Source organism: Alternaria viburni (assembly GCF_023758015.1).
Source record: "Alternaria viburni strain BMP 2772 chromosome Unknown scaffold_22, whole genome shotgun sequence".
Taxonomy (NCBI): Eukaryota; Fungi; Ascomycota; class Dothideomycetes; order Pleosporales; family Pleosporaceae; genus Alternaria; species Alternaria viburni.
In genome coordinates, this window is record NW_026055791.1 from 2,435 (window position 1) to 29,076 (window position 26,642).

A 26,642-nucleotide genomic window follows, 5' to 3' on the forward strand; every position below is an offset into this window, starting at 1 on the left:
GAAATTTAGTTATAATTCTTTTTAGAATTCTATTATAGCTTTTAGAGTTAGTTTTAAGCTACTATCTACTATAATAAGTTATTATATATAGTTTGTATTAATAGCATTATATATAGAAACCTTAAGAAGAGAATCTAGAAGTTAATATATGTTTGTAGATATAGACTACAGCGCGAGATTGTATTCTTGTAAGAGTAACAGAGTATACTTGTATAGAGTTCTGCTTACTACACTAGCGACCTTTAGAAGGCTATCGCACGTCGTCTTAATAGCGGTGAAAGATTAGTATTCAAAGGACCGACTACGGGGTTTCGCGTCAGCACGAGCGGCGCTTCTGTTCGTCCGTAATTTCCCATGTACACAAAGCCGCAAGAGCTATATATACCTGACCTGTTGAGCCTGTTCCTGACAGCACGCGTCTTGGTTTTTAGTTCTCGGAATTGCGACAATGCTGTCTCTATCTCTCATTTCACTCCTTTGCCCCGTCGTACTCGCAGCGAGCTCTGGCTGTGGAACTCGCTTGCCCTCGGGGCTCACACCGGGCAAATCTACTACCAATGTCACTTTGTCTTCGAAATCGGTGATCGGCAAGACGACCGAGCGCCAATACATCTTACACCTGCCATCCAAGTACAAGGCCTCGAATGATGAAGCGTTGCCTCTTGTGATTGCGTTCCATGGCCAACAACAGCCCGCAAGAAGCATGGAGGTCATCAGCGAGCTGTCCAATCCTGACTTCAACCCAAACACCATCGTGGTGTATCCGGAGGGCATGAATGTCCAAGCACCTGGCGTAAGTCACGATCAGAGCGAGGATTGAGGGATCTTACAAGGCACGAAGGCTAACTTTAACGTGTAGGTGCAATGGTTAGGCGACCCGTTGGCCCCAACTTCCACTGTGATCGATGATCGAATCTTTGTCACCGAACTTCTTGCACACCTGACAGCGACCTTATGCATCGATGAGAGCCGCGTTTACGCCGCAGGCCTTTCTAACGGTGGCGGATTGACTGGACTTCTCATGTGCGATGCGGAACTCAACAAGAAGTTCGCTGCATTCGCAACCGTGGCGGGCGCGTTCTATCCTGATTCAAGCTTGACAGAACCTCTCTTTGAGAAAGAATGCATTCCGAACTTACAGGATAGGGTACTCCCTTACATGAACTTGCACGGGCTGAACGATAGCGTGGTCCCCTACGACGGCAGCAGCCCAACCCCACCACCTTTCATCCCAGTACTGAGTTGGGTTGAGAGCTGGGCGAAGCGTGACAATTGCGCGAGCAACCCCTCAACGAAGCAACTGGAAAACGGAAGCGTTGCGGAGAGTCGATGGCGGTGTAACGATGTTGATGATGTCGTTGTTCACAGAGCGATCCAGGGGTTTGGTCACGGCTGGCCGAGTCGCAAGAATCAAGGCGAGCCTTTCGAAACACTAAGGAACGGGCCCACATCATGGGATGCGACGCCATACATGTTGGATTGGTTCGCACGATGGTCTTTGTAATTCTTCACGATCTACGCTATCATCAATAAACTCGAGCGAGCTCGCAACGATGTCTGACCATCTCGCAGTCGGTTTAAGTGATGCTGTACTACGTTGACTCTTCTTCTTCTTCGTCGTGCACTTTGGATTTCTTGAGCTGCGGAAGTTCGATCGCGGACACTAGTATGTTCACGATGATGAACATGGCGATTGCCGAGATGAAGACCAGTCGCAGACTACGGCTGTATGCTTCAATGACTAGGGAAGAGATCAGCATCAATGCTATAAGAGAGCAGCGACTTGGTATCGAGCTTGAAGGCAGGGGAAACGCGCGCCCCGCAGTAAGTAAAACTGACCTTGACTTTTGTGCTTAGCATCAAGGTCGATTATGCTGCGTACCGATTTGCGAACGTGTTGAATGATCTGCGGGAGGGTATTAGCGCTGATCGATGAGAGCAATGACAGCATGAAGGCAGTCTGCATAGATCCACTACCCAGACGACGACGTTCGGAGCAAGGCACAAGTGAAAGACATGCTGGAGTCGCGCAGTGCGGGTGATGAGCTTTCCCTAGTTATCCGCAACTAACTGCGTCGAAGACATCGTAACACCGCTAGCTGGAATCAGAATGGTACATACCTTCGCCTTATTGTGACCGGTGACCAGTGCTTCGAGGTACGAGGTCAAAGCATTCTGTAGAATGAGGCTGCTCAACGAGACACCCATGACAATACCGAGACTGCGCCACAAAATGAGTGTGCTGGTCATGACTGCTTGATCTTCTTGTGTACTTGTTGCAAGTACCGCGAGACTTGTTGCTGGGAAACTGAGCCCTTGACCGATGCTAGATGGAACCAGGAAGATGGTGGCAAGCCACTTGGGAATACCATCCCACATCAGGGAAAGACATGTAGCGCCCAACAGCATCGAAAGTGAGCCAACAACGATGAGCCACTTCATCCGACCAGTGGCGGTCATGATGAAGCCTGCAGACACGCCGCAAATCGTCAAAGCAACGGAAGGGCCAGCAAGACGAAAACCGGAGACAGATGCTGTCTCGAGCTCAACCGCTTGAAAGTACAAGGGCGCATTGAACAAGATGGTGTTCATGCCAACCTGTGCAAAGAAATTGTTGAAGACCAGATTGCCTCGGGGCTTGCTAAACAGCATGGGCAGAGGCATGACCGCTCGCGCAGCTCTAGACTCGACTTTAACGAGAACGGCGCCTGTCACGAGTGCGATGACGAGCGATACGATAACGATCCAGTGCTTCCATGGGTACACATTGCCTCCGAGATTGAGCCCTAGTATAAGAAAGGCGACGGATACCGTCAGCAAGATGGATCCAGCGATATCGAAACCCTTCAAGCCTTCTTTCAGACCTAGTCCATAGCGTTTGGCTAAATTTGGGCCGAGCGAAGAAGGCGTGGTGAAAATGGCGTTTATGAAAAGTATGACAAGGATAGGTATCTGTATGGCAAAAGTCATCCGCCATCCTAACTTGTCGCATAGAAAGCCGCCAAAAGCTGCCCCGCAAGCAGATCCGCCTCCGTAGAAGAGGTTGATGTATGCCTGGTAGGTACCCCGTACTTCAATGCTGACTAGGTCATTGGTCATGATGTTACCCATCGATAGAACACCAGCTGCGCCAATGCCGCAAAAGGCTCGGGCGGCGATGAAGCTACCAATCGTCTGCGCAAAAGAGCACCATGCGGTCGTAGCTGCGAGAACGACGAGACCAGCCAGATACAATGGTCGACGACCCAGAGTATCTGACAGTCGGCCCATAAGCGGCTGCAGCGAGGTTGATGTGAGTAAGAAGGCTGTTGAAAGCCATGAGGCTGAATTTGATGCATGGAAGTACGATGTGATGACTGGATGACTTGATGCCATGAGAGTGGAGTCAAACATGGCAATCTGTCGTTACATGATTAGTATGCGCAGCCATGTTGGAAATTTGCAGGTAGACTCACGAAGTAACCAAGTAGAATACCACCAAACACGAACCTAAACCTCCACTCTCCAACACCTTCTAATTTCCCATTCTTTTGAAACTTGGTCAGGCTCTCTGTCTCATCCGTGATTGGGGGCACATGGCCAGGGTCGACAGATTCAGTAAGTGAGCCGGTTCTCGCTTTCTGCGATATTGGGAACTGAGGCGCAGCGCCTTGACCCTGTTGCGCTACTTCTGCGGTGGTGATTGCATCTTCGGTGACGGGGGTGTTTGCCGATGTAGAGCGAAGTAGCGGTGTTCGCTCGGACGCAGATGACGGCATGGTAGCACGATCGAGGTGCCGAAGAACTATGCGCAATACTTCTTTTATGTTCCAGCGCGGACGAGTCGGCGCAAAACTGAGTGACGCGAAGATGAAGTTTCCAGGTAGCTAGACCCCTGGAGGCTGATAAGCTTTAGATGCAGGTGGGTACCAGCCGGATTGCGCTAGTGTTTCCGAACTCGCCGTCCCTTTTCCGCTGTCAAAGACGGCGTCACCTTGCACAACTCGCAACATTGACTTCTGGAAAAATGAAGACGCCATTGCGGATAGCGATTCTAGAGTGCGATACTCCACCAGCAGCTATCGTCGATGAGTATGGCCGATACGATCGCATCTTCACCACACTGTTGGAGAGGGCAGCACAGGACCTAGGCTTATCGCCAAAGCAAGACTTGGAGTTGAGCGCATTTGACGTGGTCACAGCACAGGAGTATCCCGAGTTGCAGAACATAGACGCAGTGCTGATCTCGGGCTCGAGTGAGTGATGGCTTCAATCAACAGTATCGCTATCCTGACTCATGGGAAACAGAGCACAATTCATTTGATAACGATCCATGGATCTTGAAGCTTGTGGACTTTACCAAGAGATTACTAGAGCAAGACCGAATCCGCGTGATCGGTGTTTGCTTCGGCCATCAGATCCTGGGAAGGGCGGCAGGAGCGAAAGTTGGACGCAGCGACGACGGATGGGAGATCTCGGTGATGCCAGTGCAACTTACCGCGAAGGGGAAAGAAATATTTCAACAAGACACCTTGGTATGTCGCAAGCCACTATCATCCTGGTGTCTCTACTTACACTCACAGGCAATCCACCAAATGCACAAGGATGTAGTCTTTGAGTATCCAGAGGGTGTGGAAAAGCTCGGTGGATCACCACGTTGTCTGGTACAAGGCATGTACAAGAAGGGCAAGCTCATCTCCGTGCAAGGGCATCCGGAATTCACGGAGCCCATTGTTTCGTATCTGGTCAAGATGAGAGCCGAGCAGGGTATCTTCGAGGACGAGCAAGCGAAGGATGCGCTGGAGAGGGTTGGTAAGCACCATGATGGGGTAGTGATTGCCAAGGCGTTTCTGAGGTTTTTGATGGAGGACTGAAGGTGCAGCGGGTGGCACTATTGATTGAGCGGATATGTATTGCAGCCTGTAGGCAGCCACGATAGCGAGATCTTGTGTGTATGAATCATTCTGCAAAGGCTGGCCATTGACCCACTTTCGATATCGAGCTGCACTGTCCGGTGGGGTTACTCGATGATAACCCCGCAGTTGCCATTTCGCCTTTCGAGGGCTGGTCATGCGAATATATACGGCAAATTTGTGGTTCCTTCCATCAACAACAAGACCGGCTTCGTGGCGCAATGGTAGCGCGTCAGATTCCAGTTCCTCTGGAGATTCCTGAAGGTTAGGTGTTCAAATCACCTCGAGGTCAATTTTTTGGGAGGGAAGGAGCGATGTGGCACCTTCTTTTTTGCCCGACGTTCCTTCCCGGGCCACTTTTTTGCCAAACCGCACAGAGCAGCCCCTCTGCGACCGTGGCAGCTCCGGCTTGCTCCCCTATGCCTTTCTATCACTGTACAGGCTGTATACATGCGTAATGTTCACTTGATCTTTTTGCTTTGCTCGACCTTATGTTGTCGGCTCCGGTATGAGCCTTCCACATCGAGCCACACTGCCGCGATGGCGCCTGCCTTCTGATCACGAGCACACTCTATCTCCAACACCCACCTATGGTCCGACATGTTTTGCGTACAGACCCAGCATGAGGGATGTTTCCACGTCATAGTCACTCCGCGCGCATGACAGTGCTGATCACAGACATTGCCGGCCCGTACATGCAAATTGCGCGACGCAACGTTTGGGTGTCAAGTTGTAGCGACACCGAGGCGCAGCCCACTAGATCACCGTGCCAGATTGATTCAGCCTCCATCTGCTGGTGGTGCTCGCGGCAGCAGCCACTCCATCAATGATCAAGTGATAGCTACTGCCGCTTCGAGTGAACAACGGTCGCGTGAAGTAATGAAGATGGCGTCATAATGGCCCGCAACTGGTGGCACATTTGGCCCGCCGCGTGAAACGTCGCAGCGGGCGCTGATCCATGCGCCTTCTGGAAGCGGCGCCGACAGCCAGGGTCCAAGTCTCAACCTTTCGTTATCCGCCATCACCACAACTCGTCGCCGCTCCCTACGTCGCTCGTTTCCCTCGTATATCCTATTCGACTCGGCCGCGCCGCTACCCGTCTTCCTCGGTACCTCTTGTAATATCCACCGTCGCCATTTGCATGCGCCCTACTCGATAACGCGCTTCGGACCCGGTTACTCCCAATGGGAAAGTGTACGCCATGCCCTCCGCGCAGCCCCATGCCCACCACACAGCTCGGACGCTGACACTGCTTGGCACATAGGGAGATACGGTGTTGTCCTAGATGCTGGGTCTTCTGTACGTTCCCAAGTCGTTGCTGTGTAGCTATCGCAAGGTTGTAGCTGACCATGTTTAGGGGACGCGCGTCCACATCTACCGATGGCTGAACCACGACGCCGCCCGCAAGAAGGCTGGCGATGCGCAACTGCACAGCCTGCCGGTCATAGAAACGAAGGAGGACTGGACTAAGAAGATACACCCAGGTACGAGGCTAGTGTGGACAATACCGACCAGGCAGAACTAACACGCGACGGAACAGGCATCTCCACCTTCGGCGAACACCCCCACGATGTCGGCTCCGAACACCTCGACAAGCTCCTCAGCCATGCGCTCAAATACGTACCCCTCGAAGAAGTCCCGAATACACCTCTCTTTCTGCTCGCAACAGCGGGCATGCGCATACTCCCCGAGCGCCAACGGAAGGAGGTACTGAAGGAAGTCTGCGAGTTCGCGCGAAGCACTACCCAGTTCCAACTACCGGATTGCGACGTACATGTTCAGGTCATACCGGGAGAGACAGAAGGCCTCTATGGCTGGATCGCAGCGAACTACCTGCTTGGCGGCTTCGATCGCCCCAAGGATCACGACCACGGCAAGGGCCACAACACCTATGGATTTCTGGACATGGGAGGCGCGTCGGCTCAGATCGCCTTTGCACCAAATGCGACCGAAGCGGAGAAGCATGCAAACGACTTGACGCTGATGCGCCTGCGTGCGATAGACGGTACACCGCTCGAACACAAGGTGTTTGTGACCACATGGCTGGGATTTGGCGTCAACCAAGCAAGAGAGCGCTACGTCAAGGCCTTGCTAGAGTCCAGCGCGGAGAAGGAGCTTCCTGACCCTTGCCTACCCGCAGATCTCAAGGTGGAGGTCACAGAAAATGGCAAATCGATCGACTCGGACGACGACGACGACGATGACGACCAGCCAAAACCAAAAGCCGCAGCGAAGTTAGTAGGCACAGGACAGTTTTCAGAGTGCTTGCATCGGACGTTTCCGCTTTTGGAAAAAGAGAAGGAGTGTACAGACTCGCCATGCCTGATCAACGGACAGCATGTGCCCGCTATCGATTTCAACGTAAACCACTTCGTAGGTGTGTCCGAGTACTGGCATACCACGCACGAGATCTTCGAACACGGACACAAGCACAAGGCATATGACCTCAAGACCTATCAGGAGCGAGTGGATGAGTTCTGCAGTCAAGACTGGAAGAGCATAGAAAAGGGCATCAAGAAGAAGAAATGGGGTCACAAAGTAGATGAGGACAAGGCACGAGAGGTGTGTTTCAAGGCGTCCTGGGTCATCAACATGCTGCACGATGGAATCGGCGTCCCCCGAGTTGGCATCGAAGACTTAAACGGCAGCACGAACACCACCAAGGACGTCATTGACAATGCAAAGGCCAAGGGATTTCTCGACCCATTCCAAGCAGTCAACAAGATCAACAAGGTGGAGCTGAGCTGGACACTGGGAAAGATGGTCTTGTACGCTTCCAGCGAGATTCCACCACCCTCCGAAGAAGCCCTCGCAGTAGGCTTTGGCTCGAACGTACCCGGTATACCAGCAGATTTCCAATACCCCGGAGGCATACCAAGACTGTACGAATCCGACAGTGACTGGCATCGGCTTTTCGTCGAGAACCCGCAGCGAATACCTGGTTTCTTCATCATGATATTCATCGTCATCTTCATCTTTTGCCTCATTCTTGGAAAGGAAAAAAGGAATGCGGCCAAGCAGTCCATCATCAAGCTCTTCAAGAGGAAACAGGGCAAAGATCCTCTCCACCGCCGCCGAGGGCGCAGTTTCCCAGCAAAGCTCTTTGGCCTTGGTGGCTCCTCCTCGAATACCCAGCAGCCCTATGAACGCGTTGACCTAGAAGATGGTGAGGCAGCGAACGAATTTGAACTCGAAGAGACGTATCTTGACTCCTCCGACAATGAGCTCTCAGACTCCTCTGAGGGTTCCAAGGTTGGAAAGACAAGTGGTTGGGCGACGCCGCAGATCAAGACTGAACTTGCGTCAGGTGCACCAAACTACTTTGGCGCCACAAGTGCTGGAGACGTGGTCAGAGAAGGGACGGGCCTGGGGCTCGGGCCCCCGAGTGCCTTTGAGTTGAGCCGGACGTACAGCCGGGAGAGAATAAAGAGCCGCGCAAACAGTCCGAAGAGAGGGAGAGGCATGACGAAACTAGATGAATAACAGCTTTGTAATGAGGACGGCTTTCGACTCTACGGAGTAGTGTTTCTGCGTGGTGCGAGATACCTTTGGTGCAGTACGGTTAAAGGAGGAGTCTGGCGTTCTGGCGCTGTTCAATCATATAGAAATGGGTCACGAGTTACGCAGCCGGTATTTTACCCGCCATTTTTAGTTCTATATTTTCAAAAGACAAGTCGTCCGATCCTTTGTCGACTTATTCTTGTTGCAGTAAGCAATGCTATATGCCTCCTCAAATATCCTTCAACGTGCGTATAACGTTACAAAAGATCTCCATACGACACTAAACCATGGACAAGACATTCAAGAAATCCCAAGAAAGATCCAAGACTGATGGTCCCGCGGTAGACGTTCCAGAGCCCGCCGTTCCTGCGCGAACCATTGATCCTAGGCACAGCCCCGAAACCGGCTAGCACTGCGCCCGCGTCTGACACAGCCTCCCATATCGCCTCCACATCTTACCATCGGGAACGAAATGGTCGCACTCAGAATTTGATCGCCACCGCGAAGACATTCCAGCATTACACCGGATGGAAGGAACCCGCTTGTACCCGTCTTGAGCCGGTATTGGATGTGAGGCTGTGCGGACTACATGTCAGAAGACGATTATCGCAGTCGTATTGATGACTGAGTCACTTACTCCTGGCTTATGCACGGAAACCTGCAAGGTACTTGGATCAGTAGCTACTTTTCATTTCGTTGGTTAATTTCAAAAGCGTCCCGATGTCTAGATGAGAATGTACAACAAGGATGTACAGAAGGTATGATCCGAGAATACACTGTGCGCGACTTCGATGTGACATTAGTAATGCTTATATAGCAATGGCGATAGAAATTGCATGATTCTGGGCATAAGTGCATGCGTACTACATCATGCTCGGTGATTGATTTCTAGAAGAGACATTTTCAAACTCCGTCACAGTATATTCTCGTGCACGTATGATGTGGTGGCTGTCTTGATTTCTACACATATATACATTTGCGGACAGATACACAGAAGCTTACAGATAGTTGTGTGTAAAGAAGAAAGTACTGTGAACACATATTACAATACTCCTCGAGTTCAGTGTAGAGACCTCTATTTGGGCTCTGTGGTAAAGCATATGAAACCATTACATCCAATGCTATGCTCTCCCGTTGATACTTTCGTTGTAGTATGCGTAAACTTCATCTTGTGCAATTTAATGAGGGAATAGATGTCAGGACCCAACAGAATGTTGCTGCCTTCAACGTACTTCCTTTGGAGTGTACCGCTGTGTTCAAGGTCTATCCAAGGTCTCGAAAGTTGCTAACACATAAGTATTTCGAGGCATGTGGAGTTTCTATTAGTTAGGACAAGAATCCACGACGAATATACAAGCATTGCTGGACTATGCCGGTTGCAGATGGTGAAAGTAAATAGTGTCAATAGAACGTTGTGAGCAGGGTAGTTAGATTCCACTTGCTTCTACTCCGATTAGCTGATGGCGTCATTGTTGATGTTCTGCGCCGTAGAGGTCTTGACGTCCACTTATGTATCGCCTGAACGTGCGATGGCTTCTTGCTACATGTGCGTTTATATCGACGCACATGCCGCGCACGTTGATCGACGAAATATACCCCAGTCGCAAATCGTACGCGCATGCAGAAATAGCTCTACTTGCATCGTGAACCCGATGAAGCATATAGGGAGTTTCACAAGCGGATGGTGCTGTGGACTACGTGATTGGTTCATCACTCGAACGGCGGCGCTTGCTAGACGCCTGACGACTGCTTGCTCAACGTCTACTGCAGGTGATCAAGGAAGGTTACCCTTTTAATGCATCTTGAAATAATCACTTGCAGTCGAGTGGAGCATCAGTAATCTGTTGTACTATTCAATCCATGTATTGATGGTTTTTCTGGAGCTGTGGGTAAGGGCAGGTCGAGGCGTTCTCGTTGGACCGAAGAGCGCCCTTGATGATGCTCGCCAATGTTTTCGCGGAGATGAGGCGTCGATAGCGTGTTCAGGGCCGAAATCTCATATGTACCAGGACATCATACAGCTGCAGGTGCAGTGTGCCCTGAGGTAAGCCGCCAAGGTCGCAGAAGCGGTCATCTGAAGCATGTCAAGATCTTGTGTGCAGCAAGCCTCTGACTACTGTAGCTTCGAGTCAGAAGCTTGGTTTGGGCTCAAGCTCTCGCCAGTCTTGCCGGCTCCGGAGTAAAACAACTGTGGGCAGTTGCCACTCAACGAACACTATGGGGCACATGGGCCGAGTCCCTAGTGACAAAGTGTTGAAGACGCGGGACTGTGTCGGACAATGCGCCTGGCGATCCAAGTTGACGATAAGAGCAATCACAGCGCCAATGACGCAAACAAACTTGAACAAGGTCGGGGCGGGAGATGGGCACGGAACAGCCAAGATGCTCCAGAAGCTTGGCTGGTCTGAAATTGACGCATCCCTTTAGCCATACATATCATGGATTTCAGGTACGCGGGCGGTGAGGGCAGAGACGACACGATTGTGAGCCAACAAAGCCGAGGACGAGTGGAGGTGGAGCATCCGCCAGCAGCAATAGTCGAGGCCGAGCGCGCGGCAAACTCAACGGACTATGATTAAAGCGTTGAAGGGCCGCCACTCGAAAAACGAAGCTGTGATATTGTTGCGCCTTTAGTGACAATGGCACGGCCAAGAGAATAGGAGTAGACAGGCGGATGCGCGATCGCTCGCCAGCAGTTGCATCAAATCGAATCACTTGTAAATATGACGCTCAGACGCTGTACGGTAGGCATGGCTTGCTTGGCCTTGACCTACTGGCCATACGGAAGGCAACCCGTTTGGGACATGTGCGACGTTGATAGTCGTCGTGTCCAGCTCGCTGCTGCGCGACGGACCACATGGCAAAAAGTTGTTCGAGAGCCAGCAATCCGTGGCGACGCACGTAGATGCAGAGGCGACTTGGCCTGGACAGTTGTGAATCGGTTAATCCTGGGGTGAAACGGAGGCTGCATTCGTTCGAGGGGTTAGGCTAGAGGCCGTCCCGCTTAAGTGCCGCATCCACGCTGGTTGCGAAATAGCGCAGCCCAAGGCGGCTTAGTGCGTAGGGTTGGCATCGGGGCAGTGCAAGTCTTGGACAATTGAAGGCACAACAAGGATGCAGGCCAGGCGGGAGGAGGCTCTTGTTTGTCTTTATGCCCTCTGCCTGGCGATTCGAGATAGCGGCTCCCATTCTCTTGCACCGAAAGTCCAGTCCGACGCGTCGTCTCGCCACCGCATAGTCTCGACGAGTACCCAGGTACACCAGACACGCCCACTGCCATAGCCACCCCAACGGCGAATGAGCATGCGCAGCGCCGGAACACTGCCACCCTCGACGTGATAGGAATCCCCCTTCAGCTTCTCCGTGTCCCTCTCTTGCGCAATCGCCCTCTCCGGAGACGCAGTACAATCAGGTAAGCTTCTTCGCTAACGCCCATCGCTCCTGCCGGCCACCCTCACACGCGGTCGCAGCTTGGGCAGTCGTGGCTGAGCACCTGCTTGTACGTGTAAACGCAAGGGAAAGGAGCTAAACAGTTTGGCAGTACCAGACCAGACTCTTGCACAGGCACTCGCCCACCGGCACCTGCCTCCACTCTCGACTACGCGCAACCGTGGTGACGGCACACGGCTGTAGCACCGCCCTCTCGCCTCTGCCGCGACACTCATAACCTGCATCTTCTTTGCGCATGAGGACTCCTCAATAACTTAATTACCTCACCGGAAGTGCACGCCTGACATTGCTACGCTTACATCCATCGCTCGTCTGCCTGCCTGCCTGTTTGCACAGCCCACCACCCTCAGCCTCGCATCGCAGCCTCGAGGGCTCCTAGGCGCCCACCATGGCGGACAACGACACCAACAACGGTCCTTCAAGACCACGGGCACCGACCATCACCATCGACACATCTGCTACCAACGACCCTACCATGGGCGATTCAGTACCCCTAGGAGACATCCAAGATGGTAGCAGGCCAGCCGCATCCTCAAACAACGACGATGTCTCGCCTACGCACTCAAGGCAGCCGTCACAGGAGCTGCGTAACGCGCACTCGTTCGATAGCAGAGAGAGCCGGCCAACGAGCCCGCATAACATCAGCTCGCCGGTGACGGGGTGGAACAGTAACGCCGGTCTACTCAACGTACCCGGTGCGCGATCCCGGGGCAACTCGGTCGACTCGGCCACTGAGAATGGCGAATCTAATAGCACTGGAACCTATGTTGCATCCTCACAGGGCGATACTTTGAAGGGTGACCTAGGCCCAACGGAAATCTTAAACGATAAAGATGCTTTGAAGCCCGACCCGGGCACAGAGGCTGACTTTGAGGTTGAGAACAACAAGTTTGCCTTCTCTCCCGGACAACTAGGAAAGCTCTACAACCCCAAGAGTGTGAGTCTTCGCGCCTTGAGCGCACTCGTGCAACATCTAACATGACTACGCAGTTATCAGCATTTCACGCCCTCGGTGGCCTAGACGGCATAGAAAAAGGTCTTCGAACCGACCGAAAGGCTGGTCTCAGTTTGGATGAGCAGAATCTTGATGGCGTCGTCACATTCGATGAGGCTACAACTCCCAGCAGAACAGAGTCTCCTCAGAAGTCCGCGCCAAACGGGGTTGCCCACACGGACAGCGCGCCCGCTGGCGCTAAGGAAAATGCCTTTGCCGACAGGAAGCGTGTATTCAGCGACAACCGACTTCCCGTGCGGAAACCAAAGAACATCTTCCAGCTAGCATGGATGGCCTATAACGACAAGGTTCTGATCTTGTTGACTTGTGCTGCCGTCATTTCCTTAGCTCTTGGATTATACCAGACCTTCGGTGTACAGCACGAGCCCGGTGAGCCTAAAGTCGAATGGATTGAAGGTGTTGCCATCATTGTTGCCATCGTCATTGTCGTGGTTGTAGGCGCTGCAAACGACTGGCAAAAGGAACGACAATTCGTCAAGCTCAACCGCAAGAAGGAAGACAGAACCATCAAGGTAATTCGTTCAGGCGCAACTCGCGAGATCTCTGTCTACGACATTTTCGTTGGAGATGTCGTCAATCTGGAGCCCGGTGACATGATCCCTGTGGATGGTATTCTCATCACAGGTCACGGCATCAAATGCGACGAATCTTCGGCTACTGGAGAGTCCGATCTGCTCAAAAAGATGTCTGGAGACGAGGCCTTCAAGGCTATCGAAAGGCACGACAACTTGAAAAAGGTCGACCCATTCATCCTTTCGGGTGCCAAAGTCTCGGAAGGTGTCGGTTCTTTCATGGTCACTGCGACTGGTGTTCACTCCAGCTACGGAAAAACCATGATGTCCCTCCGCGAAGACAGCGAAGTCACCCCACTCCAGAACAAGTTGAACGTTCTCGCAACGTACATCGCCAAACTTGGTGGAGCGGCTGCCCTGTTGCTCTTTGTTGTACTCTTCATTGAGTTCCTTGTCGGCCTCAAGGGAAGCGGTGCTACCCCTGCCGAAAAGGGCCAGAACTTCCTCAACATTCTCATCGTCGCCATTACTGTCATCGTAGTCGCCGTGCCGGAGGGTCTGCCTCTAGCCGTTACCCTTGCCTTAGCCTTCGCCACCACCCGCATGCTGAAAGACAACAACCTGGTTCGCCTGCTCCGATCCTGCGAAACCATGGGCAACGCGACAACCATCTGCTCCGACAAAACAGGCACATTGACACAAAACAAGATGACGGTCGTCGCTGGTTCGCTGGGCACTGCTCTTCGTTTTGGCGACCACAAACTCAAGGCACCATCAGCGGAACCCGTTGATGACGGCAGCAAGGGCAAGGATGTGGTGGAGTCGCCCGTAGAGAATCCGAACGATGTCTCGGCTCCCGAATTTGTTGCGACCCTGAACGCAGATGTCAAGGACGTTCTGTTACAGTCTATCATTCAGAACACGACTGCCTTCGAGGGCGCCGCTGGTGGCCCTGATCCTTTCATTGGCTCCAAAACGGAAACCGCTCTACTGGGATTCGCACGCGACTTTCTTGGCATGGGCAACGTCGCTCAGGAGCGCTCCAACGCCAACATTGTTCAGGTCATACCTTTCGATTCAGCTATCAAGTGCTCTGGAGCTGTTCAGAAGCTTAACGACGGTCGCTACCGAATGTACGTCAAGGGTGCTTCCGAGATTCTGCTTGGCATGTGCGACAAGATAGTCACCGACGCCAACAAAGAACTCGTTGAGACCTCTATGACTAGCGACAACCGCGAGACTCTTGAACAAGTCATCACCACCTACGCCTCTCGGTCTCTTCGAACCATCGGTCTCATCTATCGCGACTTCGAGAGCTGGCCGCCCGCTGAGTCCTCTAAGAACGAGGATGACCCTAGCCAAGCTGTGTTCAAGGACGTTTCCAACAAGATGACTTTCCTGGCCGTTGTTGGTATCCAAGATCCTCTGCGAGAGAGCGTCCGCGAAGCTGTCAAAGACTGTCAGCACGCAGGCGTCTACGTACGCATGGTCACTGGTGACAACGTTCTGACCGCTAAGGCCATCGCCGAAGACTGCGGTATCCTCGTTCCTGGTGGAGTCGTCATGGAAGGTCCTACCTTCCGCAAGCTATCCAAGCGAGACATGGACGCCGTCATTCCCAAGCTGTGTGTCCTCGCTCGTTCTAGTCCGGAGGATAAGCGTAGACTCGTCAAGCGCCTTAAAGAGCTCGGTGAAACCGTTGCTGTTACTGGTGACGGAACCAACGACGCGCCGGCTCTCAAGACTGCTGACGTCGGTTTCTCCATGGGTATTGCTGGTACTGAAGTCGCAAAGGAGGCATCCGCCATTATTCTCATGGACGACAATTTCGCTTCCATCGTCAAGGCACTGCTATGGGGACGTGCGGTCAATGACGCGGTCAAGAAATTCTTGCAATTCCAGATCACCGTCAACATCACCGCTGTCCTGCTTACCTTCGTCTCAGCCGTATCTAGCAACGATCAAACCTCTGTACTGACTGCTGTCCAACTGCTCTGGGTCAACCTCATCATGGACACCTTCGCCGCCCTAGCCCTCGCAACTGATCCTCCTACGCGCAGCCTTCTCGACCGAAAACCCGACCCGAAGTCTGCTCCTTTGATTACATTAAGGATGTGGAAGATGATCATTGGTCAAGCAATCTACCAGTTGGTCGTGACATTCATCCTCTACTTCGCCGGCGAATCTATCCTTAGTTACGATAGTCCAGAAGAGAAAGAACAACTGCCCGCACTGGTATTCAACACCTTCGTCTGGATGCAGATCTTCAACGCGTTGAACAACCGCCGACTTGACAACCGCTTCAACGTTTTCGAAGGTATCACACACAACTGGTTCTTCATCGTCATCCTGGCAATCATGATTGGTGGTCAGACCATGATCATCTTCGTTGGTGGTGTCGCCTTCAAGGTTACCAGGCTCAACGGTGCTCAGTGGGGTTACTCAATAGTCTTGGGTTTCCTTTCGCTACCCGTAGGTGTAATCGTTCGATTAATACCCGACGCACTTATTCGCAAGTGTATCCCGGACTTCTTCAGGCGGAAACAAACCCCCGAACTTGTCGTCTCAGACGATGATTACCATTGGAACCAGGGCTTACTGGAGATCCGCGACGAGCTTGCTTTCCTCCGCAAAGTCCGAGGTGGGCGTCTTAGCGCCATGAAGTTCAAGGTGCAACATCCCAAGGAGATGTTCACAAAGTCCCGCTCTAGCCATTCGCTGCCTGGCACCCCGAACAACGGTCCTCAGGATGATGGTTCTCCTCCTACTCCCAACAGCCGCCGTCGCACCAGGTCCCGCTCCAATTCCGCTTTCGGCCCAGCTACTGTTATGGCTGGTATTGTCGCAGGTAGTGTCGCCGGTTGGTCGCCAATTGACCGCGGTCATGGTGACAACGACTCAATCAAGTTCAGCCGCGATGCGACGAAGCAAGACCTCGAGGCTCAGGATGGTATCGAAGTGCATCCTGACACCAAGTCGACTGATCCTATCCTGGCGCCCGATGCCAGCGAGTACCGTGGTCCTCCCAGCCAGAACATGGACACAACACCTGAATTTGTTGTAGGACCGTTCTCCGGCCATTCTGGCGACCAGGGCAAGTCGACTGGTCCCGGCACATGAGGTCTTCTTTCCCTTTACCCTATAATTCGTACACACTGTGTCCTCTAATTTCCTTTTGTCACCAACTTTACATTGTAATGCATGCTTCACGGTGTTCAGGAGTCTTTCACCCGAGTATGAGCCATACTGTACATACCCCTTGCTCTCTCGATGTTTCTTCCTCCTAGCGCTCTGCGGGCACTGTCTCGCTCACTGTATTACTGAAACGTATCTTTCTTATTCCTTCTTCGAGTGTCGAGAATAAGCTCTTCGCAACGATTTTGTGTCTTCTTCACTTCTACGAGCGTGGCAGTTCCGGGGTAGCTCTGAACATTAGGCAGCGATACCAATCAATGAAATGGAAAAGATAGAAAACGTATTGTCCCTCTATGACTGTGATTGAATATTGGAAATGCTATGTTGCGAGCACGAACACGAATGCGTGCGCAAGAGGTAGGATGGCGCAATGCACGTGGAGCTTGCTCGGCACATATTCGGAAACATGTCGCCCACGACGTCATCTTAGAAATCGCGAGTGCTGACAATATGACGCTTGATCGGCTCTCGGCTACATGCTACTTTCAACATCAACCCTTATTTCAGGTAGACATTCTATGTCATTTACTGCACTCCGCTATACTCCTTCTTCCTATTGTCTTTTGATACTGCAGTAAACATGGCCCACCACGTCCTCCTCATCGGCGGTCACGGCAAAGTTGCCCAAATTCTTACACCGCTCCTGCTGGCCAAGTCATGGAACGTGACCAGCATGATACGCACTGCCTCTCAGCAACCGACCATTGAAAAGCTGGGACAGGGTCAGCCCGGGAAATTAGATGTGCTGGTCCATAGCGTTGCGGATGTGAAGAGCGAGGCCGACGCGAAGGGCATCTTGGAACGAGTCAACCCGGATTGGGTTGTCTGGAGCGCTGGTAAGTACTTTCTAGGGCTGGTAAATCATGGATCGCCCGCGTAAGCTCACAACGTATAGGAGCTGGCGGCAAGGGCGGCGCCGAGATGACATTCGCAGTCGACCGCGACGCAGCCATAGCGTTCACAAAAGCCAGCATCCACACACCCTCCATCAAGAAATTTCTGACAGTATCTTACCTTTCTTCCCGCCGTGGCCGCGCGCCTTGGTGGAACGATGAAGACTGGAAAGCGGCACAGAAAGTGAACACGGAGATCTTGCCGAACTACTTCAAAGCCAAGGTTGCAGCTGACGAGGTTCTCACGATACTCTCTCAAGACCGAGTGGCTCAGGAAGAGAAAGATGGTGTACCCGCTGATCAGCGCTTCTGTGGTATCAGCCTAAGGCCTGGCACGCTGACTGAGGAGCTGGCTGGAAAAGTGAAGATGGGCAAAATTGGGGCTGGTGGTAAGACGAGTCGTGCGACGGTTGCAGAGAGCGTCGTTGCTGTTTTGGAAACGGATGGCGTGAGGGGTTGGGTCGATGTTATCGATGGTGATGAGGAGATTGTAGAAGCGGTGAAGAGCTACGTCAAGGAAGGGCAGGATGCTATCGAGGGCGAAGATCTGGCTGAGATGAGGGAGAGGGTCAACAAGCTGTAAGGAGAGTTGCGGAAGATTGCTTCACGCCGCGATGGTGGTCTTAGATGAACCTTGTCATCCGAAAAATGTCTTCTTTGCTATCATGTCCGTAGATTACAAATGTAGCATCTAAAGTTCATCCAGATTGATCAAAGCTATTCACGTGTACACTTTCTGTTCACGTATAGAAATTGATCCGTATGCTAAAGGGCCAGCAATCATTTACTTCATCTTCGAATGTTGACAGTCCTCTCTCCATCCGCACATGCTGGACAATGAATGCTTTGGACTTATTCTCAGATTGATTCATTGTGCGACTATTGTCAGCCTCTATCGGTCTATTCCTCTTCCCACTGTCTATTACATCAACGCCCGCAAGACGAGGGCACAAGATCCATGGATCAAAGTACGACTACATGCATGTACAGTCGATCTTTTGCGTCGCTTATACTCCAGCTCCAGCACTTCCCTGGCTATCTTGGCGCCTGGGTGCTCTATCCATGCCATCAACTACACTTCCTCTCTTCCCCATATTGTACATGCTTCCCTCGCTGCCCTGTCTGCGGCCAGCTATGCCACTAGGCCCCCCAAACGTACTACTCAGAGTCCAGCCTCCTGCCGCCGGACTGGCATCCCGAATACTGATTGCGGGTGGCAGCCCCAAGCTTGGTATCTTGTCTTCTCCTACAGGCAAGATTCGTGGAGAAGGAGATGGCGCGTGGCGGAAAGCGTCAGCGTAAAAGCTGGAGAGGAGTGAGGTATTCGAGCAAAAAGCTTCTACTTCATCTTTGACTTGCTCGGGAGAAAGCGATATGTAAGATGCAGATGCTGGAGTAGTCGCTGCTGATGATTTCAGATCGTGGAAGGTGAGCGCGGTGTGGAGGAGACTGGCGTCTTGGACTGGCCTTGCCAAAGGACTTGCAAAGGGACTACGATGCGGATTTCCACGCTCTACCGCGGGTGTCGAGGGTAGACGGCTGCTTTGACTTCCATCTGTCGTGGCCTTCTTGTGTTCGTAAGGATCTACAGGCCGTATCCTACCGTTGTCTTTGGCACGATTATGCGCAAGCCTGTTGGCTAACAGCAGGAAGTTCCCATCGTCAGTGATCTGAGCGAGCAATCCTCCACTCTTATGTATGAACTGCGTGTACTTGTAGTCGGGCGTGCCCCAAGAGTAAGTGACTTCAACGTCAGGCGGAAAAGCATTCGCAGCTTCCATGTCCAGAACAAAGTTCAGCCTCCGCAGCAGGAGCTTATGATAAGCAAACTTATCAACTTTGGGATACTGAGGGGAAAAGCTCGTTGAGTCCCATACTGCCTCAGGCTGAACCTGGGGAGGCTGCAATGCAAGTTTGACTGCATAGGGTGAACGGAAAGGATGATGGTCGACAATATCTGCTACCTCCGCGATGGGTACCTCTACCAGCTTCAAGCCGTACTTCTCCACACTTGTAGCCCAGGTGACGATAGCATCCTCAATGAGTTTCGCCGTGACGTTCATCCAGTCAATGCGGATATGATAACAATTGTCGGGATTGTGCAATCGGTCGTAGTGTAGTGAAATGATCTCAGGCCGATACGAACGCTTTCTGGGATCGACATCATAGCGCATGACGCGTGACATGATGACTTTTCGCTTATGCGGTTCACCGCGCGTTGGGGTCTTTTCCCCCTCTTTGAGTGAACCTGAGCTGTTGGACGAAGAATCGGCGGTACCGGGACGGGACTTGATGTTCTTCGATATCAGGGGCGACGTCCGAGGCGCCTCCGCAAGTGGGGTGGAAGGAACAGATTTGTCTGCCTTTCTCATGCCAAACCACCCTGTTCGAGATTCGGCTCGCGGTGCCCTGTACTCTGCTGCAATCTGGAAGAAGAAATTGCCATCTCGGAATTGATGCCGCCCTTGTACGTGCTGGAAGAGACCTTTCTTCATCAGCTCGTTACCGAATTCCACCGCCTCGTCTCGGGTTTCGATATCCTTGAAGTTGGAAAGCAGCCAGTTGGTAAGGTCAAACCCCAAGAAGCAATTATAGTGCAACTTCAGATGCCACCGACGATCAAGCATTTGAATTCCTTTCTCGCCCTGGAGATCTTCCGCAAGTTTCTTGAGGTCTATACTGGATGTGTGATACTTTTCCGCATCCGAGAAGATGGAAGTCTGGAATTCGCTATCGGTATCATTCAGTAAAGAGTGGTCTGGGCCGGCCGCGACAACCGCCGAAGGATCACGTGTGTGATACTCAATCGCAAGCGGATTGGGGTCCTTTTGCTTCAAGACGGATGCTGGCTGGAAGTAGCGCTCTTCTGGGGGAATATAGCGAAACTTCTGCCATAGCTGGGTAAGCTTACGAATGCCCTCGAGACGTATCTCTTCGGGTGAGTCTTGCACAGGCAACGGCCTGCGATGCATAGCCGGTATGTCGACTGGTATGAGCACGAATCGAGCTCGCCAGAAGCGCAGGACTTCGGAAAACTCGTCGTGATAGCCGGCCAAGAAGGTATCAATGATATTCCAGTTGTATTCCCTCCGTGGTGGACGTAGCACAATTTCTCGAGGATCATAGGTATCTTCAAACGCAGTGCGGATGAAAGGCTTATATGGAAAGGGCGTATCAATACCAGCAGATGACTCCAAGGCCGTGGTGGGTTTCCGGTTGTATCTCCTTACCTCGACCTCTCCTCCGGCTACACATACCAGCTGGTGGATATTGTTTCCGACGCTCATGAAAACGGTGTCTCCGTCACTGGACATGTATTCAGGATCGAGAATACTAGCGAGAGACTTCTCTTGTCGCCCAGAAAACTCAGCTACGGAAGAGCCAACAATGATCTGGAATCCGTGCGAGAGGCGAAAGGCAATCAACTCTTTGATGAGAGACTCTCGGCTCTTTGGTGCTTCCAGTATGTCGTCATCCTCATTTTGCGTAATCTTGTATGGGCTTTCGTTGTATTGCGTTGCTATTTGTTCAACAGAAGGGAACCACTCATGCGTTAAAGGTACTGCAGCGGGTGAACACAAAGATCTCCACTTTACAGTACCTGCCCTCAACGTCCTCGGGAAGACATGGTGCCAACGCCGATATTGGTTTTTGGAGCTTATGATGTTTTTCTTCGGGTTGCAAGGATTGACCAAGACCGCCCAAGGAGCGATCGCACTTGTTGGCGACAGAGTACGTGGAGCATCTCTAGCGCCTGCGCTAGAAGACAAGTCCGGCTTTAGTCCAACGTGCTCGCCTGCCCCTCTCGCTCCTGCAAGTAAAAATGTAGATCCGGGATCTCTCACGACTGAACCAGGTTGCGAAGGTACGTTGGATCGGTCGGATTGCGCACCCCTAACCGTCTCGATCGAACGGCTTGCGCGGTTGGAGGCCAGTGACTCAGCCGATGTGGGACCTGCTCGCGATGCAGGTTTGATTGCAATAGGCTGTGATGGCTTACCTGCAGAAGTGTTGCGAGTGCTTGCAAGTCTTTCAGCGATGGCACCCTTTTGATTCTTCTCAACAGTCAGCATTGCAGGCTTGACTTTACCCTGGCTGATATCGATGGTGGCATCCCCAAGAGTCGGTTTAGCTGGCGCAGCTTTTCCGCCAAAGCTCATCTGCCTCAGAAACCAATTTGAAGGTCTACTTTTAAGTTCCGGCTGGGTTGTTGCGGCAGTCCCAGCACTAGTTATAGGCAAGAGTCCAGCTCGCCTTGGAGGAGATGACCTCCGACTCGGAGCTGGGGAATTGTTTGGCTTCACGTGCATAGCTTTACGATGATCTTGAGAATCCCCGGAACCACTTCTCTTGTGTGCCGCTGGGCGATCAGTTCCAACGATGCCCTTGGTCATGTTGTTCTGCCGCCGCAATATATCGGCTCGTGGCAATCCGTCGCCTTTGAGATCAGGCATCCGGTATGTACTTCCTCGAGGAGATTGGCTTTCAAGATCTTTAGATCTCTCACGCATGAGCTGCGGAAAGCTTGTTTCTGGCGGAGGCCGAGCTGACTGTCCAAGTGATGGGGCAGTGCTGCGGAAAGAGGAAGACAGACGCAGACTTCGCGACAACTCCGGGGATCCACTTGTGATGGTTTCGCTTAGCCTTCGCTTCTGAACCTGGAACTGATTCAACGTAGAGTGTCTTTCCATAAGAGGGGAAAAGACCCCGCCATCGTATGCCTCCATCCAGGCCTTCTGGGCAGCTCTTGTCTCGTCCAGCTGGTCGTCGGTGTATTCTTTGTCACCCCTCGAAGAATATGAGCCTGCTGCAGCTGCGGAAGGCTTGACTGCTTGCGCGGTTCGCACGCCCTCTTCGTTGGTCTCAAACAATTCGCGCAGATGATGCGGGTACATTGGATCTTCTTCTAGGTAAGGAATCGCAATGTCGCCCAGCTCATTCTCCATAACTCCCATCATTTGCAGCTCATACAAACGACATCGTAGAGAAAAGATACGGCCCTTCTTGCGTGACTTTTTTACGATCTTGTCAGCCTTTCGTGGCTTTGTGAGTTCCAATATTTCTTCGGATGTTCCAGACCAGAAGGAGACATCCACCCAATACGGCATTGCGAACCTCCATCCATCTGACGAGTCAAGGGAGTTGTCTGTTGGTATGCGTCGGACGGTGGATGCGCGTGACATGGAACCGAAATCCGGTTGGCTTTGGCGTGGAGTTTGATCTTCTTCTGTGCGCGAAATACTCGCGGCCCCGTGGCGCTCCTTGTCGTGCTCAGCCTTCATATCGGACACTGAACGAGGTGCTTGGTACTTGAACAAGGGTACGGAATGGAGAGGCATCGGCGAGAGACACACAAGATCGATACCGATACCTGATCCAATAAGAGTATCCGTAGTAAGTTTGAGCATGTTGTAGTCGACTTCAAAGACGCCAGTACCTGGAGTAACAACGATGACTGAGATACCCGTTCGAACAAGGTCTCGATCGATGTAATCCTTCGCGAATTGGGCTGCAGCCAGATTGATGGCTTCCAGGATATTACCTTGGCTTGCGGAAGAAGGTCGACCAGCTATGACAATATCAGTAGCTGTGTCTTCGGAGCTTGACTCGTCGTTCTCAGAAACAGGCTTTACTGGCTTACGGACCAGAGATACTTCTCGGAGAAACATCCTGAACTCTTTTTTGAGCTGATACAGGATATTAATCCAATCACCGCTGGCCATGTCGCTCACGACCACTCTGTAGTAATCTCTAAAAGTGCCAGAATGCGACTCCGAGGACATGTTGCTCGTCGTCCCCTCGGGCTGATCTGCCAAGAGCTCTCCGTCATATTGCATCCTCGTAAACAGTATGATGGTAACCAAGTGTCGCGCATTGATCCTCAACCATCTCTTGAACAGGTCTGGAAGGAACCCACTAACAACCTTGTTGAACATGATTTCCCCAGCGCCTTCGGTATCGAAATCCCACATCTCTCTGGACATTTGGATGAACAATGTGTATCGTGCAGATTCGCTGCGAAAGATGGGCTTCGATTTTGGCGAGAAGTACCCGGAATGGACAGATTGGCCATTTATGTATATGTGTTTGATCGTGGCCTTGATGGTACCCATGAATAGTAGTCGTTGGCCACGATAGACGGTACGCTTGCTGAGCTCGGCAATGGCCATGCGCCACATATCCGCGCGTGCTAGGTATTCGTCCCGGAACACGATCTCCACGTGATGGGCTTCGTGAGCATCTTCATCAGCCTCCGTCACTACAACCTGCATCCTGTTGCGGAACCCGAATACCTTCGCGATCCTCTCTGATATGGAAACCTTCTTGCTATTAGTTGTGCAAAAGATTACTTTGTGTAAATCTTACTTGTAGATTTAGATACTTTGTCTTCAAGTCTGCAGGAAGCGGTTTAGGAACAAACACATAGGCTTTTTCTGCATCGATCTCGCGACCACCGGGAATGGTCGAGCCATTCTCGTCAATCGTAATCGTTATCGAATCCCGTCGATTTCTTTTCGAATGGTTATCTATATTGGGATCCTTGTGCAGCGCATCGGCTTTGAAGTGTGTCGCATCTTGCGACTGACTCTTGGATCCTGTGTGAAAGTCTCGAACAGTGTGGTCTGCATGTATCGCCACAATCTGGAGGAGTGCACCAGCACTGGTGGGTAACTCAGGGAACTTCTCTCCATTGAAGATGATCTCATCTCTAGAAAAGTTGTCGTCATGAGTCCAGAGAGTGCATACCTTCTGCACTCGGGCCGAGTGGGGGGTTGAAGCGGGTTTCGACATATTGGTTATTCCTTCTGCAAAGACGGCTGCTGGCTTCGTGCAGGATCAGGGACATGTCTGGGTTGCTCAGTCGCGTACACGCGGCGATAGTCGCGCCATTTCTGTCGTGCACGGATGGTGACGAGTTTCTATAACGCGGGTACAAGAGGTTTTCGCGAAATCAGCGGGGTGGAGCGCACTTGGATGGTCGCGTCGCGGATGGGACTCTGTAGGGCAAGGGACCTCGAGGTGCAGATGGTGCCAAGACGCTAATGGCAGGCTAACCTCGGGAAGTTGATCACGATAGCGCACCCCAATCTCATCACACATGATAGCAAGACGTGTGAAACTTGCCGTGACAACATAAAGATTCGAATTGAACGACATGTGCTTTAGATACGCCCAGCAGTATTCCACGAGTATCCTACTGTCGAGATTCATGTGTCTCAGATACACCCAGCCTTTCGTACAACCTGTCTAACTTGAAGCGAACACTAGACATGGCCCATGTGCGACTCTTACGATGATGATGCCATTGAACACGCACCGCCAGCGCCCCAGCTCCCTTCGAATCGGTTGAGGGATAGATGGGGAACATGCCATTTCATCCAGGTCTTTCGAACAGCATGGCACGCGAGTACCCACCAGATAATTCAAGCGGAACAAAAAGTGATACCCCACGAACATGAACAGATATTCAACGCCAATACACCCGTGCTAATTTCACTGCGCCGATCTTACCATGACTCTTCAAGCAAAACAGTAAACCTGGAATAGCTCGCTCACACGAACCTCTTGAGCACCATGAACAATAACGCGGCCACTACTCCGTAAATGCAAGTATCGATCCAAGCCAGGTCGGGACTACGTTGGGCGACCTGTTGGAGCGGAGGTGCGGGTCTCGTCCTTGTCGGTCTAGCCGTAGGTACAGCAGGGGTGGGTCGCGTTTGGGTTGTGACTGGTACTGTAGCGGTAGGTACTGATGGCGCGGCAGGCGACGCGACTTCAGCAGGACTCTCTACTGCCCTTTGCTTGCCCTTGTCCACCGGCTTGTCGTCCTGGCCTTCCTTACCCAGCTCGTCGCGATAGGCAAGTCTCAGCTCTTCGGGGACTTCATCGTCTTTCCGCTTGCCTTCCTTCTCCTCAATCTCCTTGACGAGCTCCTCGCGCTCTTGCATGATGTCAGCATTGCTCTTGGCACAGCCGGCACATTTCCACGCGCCGCTGTCCTTGGCCATGCGCTCGCGTGCTTCTCTGCTGCATTCGATGCCGCCGAGCTGGCCCTTAGCGTCCGTGTCCATGAAGCTCCTTATCGCGACGAGGGCTGTGCGCACGCCCCAAGCCGGTTGCCATGTTTCTTCGTGATGACCCGATATGCTTAGACAGATTTCGCGGTTGACTTCAAAGCGGCCAGTGGGTGTAAGGAAGCGGAAGGATGGCGGGCGGAGAGGATACGTTGATGGCAGGACTATGCGGCCGTGGTAGATACCGCCGGCGTAGGGTGATGGCTCTGGCGGGCCGCGGATTGTGAAGTGCCATTCGAAGAGGTTGGTTTCTAGAGGTTCGGCGTGATAGTCTGAGGAGGGCGATACCGACAGTTCCGATGCTTCCTTTACTACGACACGTGTCAGCTACTTGTCACCGGTCACAGCCCAATGCTCGCGTACATATGCGCTTGATAGTCGGGTTCTTTGTGTTGAACTGCCCGCGGGTGGACATGGTCGCGGTGGATATGAGCTAGCAAGACCGGTGAGATGAGAGGTTGTGAGTTGACTAGGAGTGAGCGTGAGTTCTTATGAATATATATCAGCTGCTGTGCGGCGTAAGCGTTTGAACGCAATCACTCGGAATGCAACGTAGACAACCGTGAAGCGCCGAGGCTGCGTCATTGGCAAGTACCGCCGACTGCTCGTAATCGATAGCCCCAGCCCCAGCCCCACTTAGCGCGTCGCGTCGGACACTTCGCAGGACCGTCGAAGCTGCTGTAGCCTGCACCCAGAACTGCAGGGGCGATGCGATAGCAATCCATCTGCACGGAATTTGACTCGGGACATTACGTGCCTCCGCCGCTGCAGCATAAAGACGTGCCATTCCTACCACTCATACTCATCTCGCCATGTCTTACCATCCCCACGACCTGTTGATTGCGAAGTACTTCCCGGATGAAGACCTTTCCTCCATAGACTACGACTCGGTCCAGTATGCAGCTTTGTACGTTGGTGCGCTTGATGAGGAACGTATGGGCCGAGAACCTCCTCGCATCCCATGGCCACTGCCCCCTCAGCGCCCGGAGGAACATCTTGAAGCCAGTGTGGAGCAATGGCGGAGCCAGACGCTTCGGGCTGTCGACGCGCGCATAGCTGTCTTTACATCTCGTTCTGTCCCGCAGCACACAGTAGCAACGAAAGCTATA

General features: G+C 52.3%; 7 protein-coding genes and 1 non-coding gene across 8 annotated transcripts; 6 read left to right on the top strand and 2 right to left on the bottom strand.

Moving 5' to 3' along the window:
* Positions 1-448: 448 nt before the first annotated feature.
* Positions 449-820, top strand: J4E79_008788 (uncharacterized protein; the record flags this gene model as incomplete). The annotated part of the gene is given in 2 exon segments (XM_049357642.1): positions 449-793; positions 809-820. 2 exon segments carry the CDS (start codon positions 449-451, stop codon positions 818-820), a joined length of 357 nt encoding a protein of 118 aa, XP_049207681.1.
* Positions 821-1,592: 772 nt separating this feature from the next.
* On the bottom strand, positions 1,593-3,758 carry J4E79_008789 (uncharacterized protein; the record flags this gene model as incomplete). The annotated part of the gene is made up of 4 exons (XM_049357643.1): positions 1,593-1,741; positions 1,840-1,906; positions 2,122-3,399; positions 3,456-3,758. 4 exons carry the CDS (start codon positions 3,756-3,758, stop codon positions 1,593-1,595), a joined length of 1,797 nt encoding a protein of 598 aa, XP_049207682.1.
* A 248-nt stretch (positions 3,759-4,006) lies between these two features.
* J4E79_008790 (uncharacterized protein) lies at positions 4,007-4,853 on the top strand (the record flags this gene model as incomplete). The annotated part of the gene is made up of 3 exons (XM_049357644.1): positions 4,007-4,235; positions 4,288-4,514; positions 4,563-4,853. 3 exons carry the CDS (start codon positions 4,007-4,009, stop codon positions 4,851-4,853), a joined length of 747 nt encoding a protein of 248 aa, XP_049207683.1.
* Positions 4,854-5,099: 246 nt separating this feature from the next.
* Positions 5,100-5,184, top strand: J4E79_008791. Its single transcript has one exon. It is a non-coding gene; the product is annotated as a tRNA-Trp (tRNA).
* Positions 5,185-6,076: 892 nt separating this feature from the next.
* J4E79_008792 (uncharacterized protein) lies at positions 6,077-8,375 on the top strand (the record flags this gene model as incomplete). Its single annotated transcript, XM_049357645.1, has 4 exons — positions 6,077-6,086; positions 6,157-6,191; positions 6,250-6,376; positions 6,433-8,375. The coding sequence occupies 4 exons, from the start codon at positions 6,077-6,079 to the stop codon at positions 8,373-8,375; spliced, it is 2,115 nt and encodes a 704-aa protein (XP_049207684.1).
* A 3,856-nt stretch (positions 8,376-12,231) lies between these two features.
* Positions 12,232-16,490, top strand: J4E79_008793 (uncharacterized protein; the record flags this gene model as incomplete). Its single annotated transcript, XM_049357646.1, has 2 exons — positions 12,232-12,780; positions 12,834-16,490. The coding sequence occupies 2 exons, from the start codon at positions 12,232-12,234 to the stop codon at positions 16,488-16,490; spliced, it is 4,206 nt and encodes a 1,401-aa protein (XP_049207685.1).
* Positions 16,491-17,145: 655 nt separating this feature from the next.
* On the top strand, positions 17,146-18,041 carry J4E79_008794 (uncharacterized protein; the record flags this gene model as incomplete). Its single annotated transcript, XM_049357647.1, has 2 exons — positions 17,146-17,401; positions 17,461-18,041. The coding sequence occupies 2 exons, from the start codon at positions 17,146-17,148 to the stop codon at positions 18,039-18,041; spliced, it is 837 nt and encodes a 278-aa protein (XP_049207686.1).
* A 424-nt stretch (positions 18,042-18,465) lies between these two features.
* J4E79_008795 (uncharacterized protein) lies at positions 18,466-25,948 on the bottom strand (the record flags this gene model as incomplete). The annotated part of the gene is made up of 4 exons (XM_049357648.1): positions 18,466-23,785; positions 23,841-24,167; positions 25,022-25,844; positions 25,897-25,948. 4 exons carry the CDS (start codon positions 25,946-25,948, stop codon positions 18,466-18,468), a joined length of 6,522 nt encoding a protein of 2,173 aa, XP_049207687.1.
* Positions 25,949-26,642: the final 694 nt, after the last annotated feature.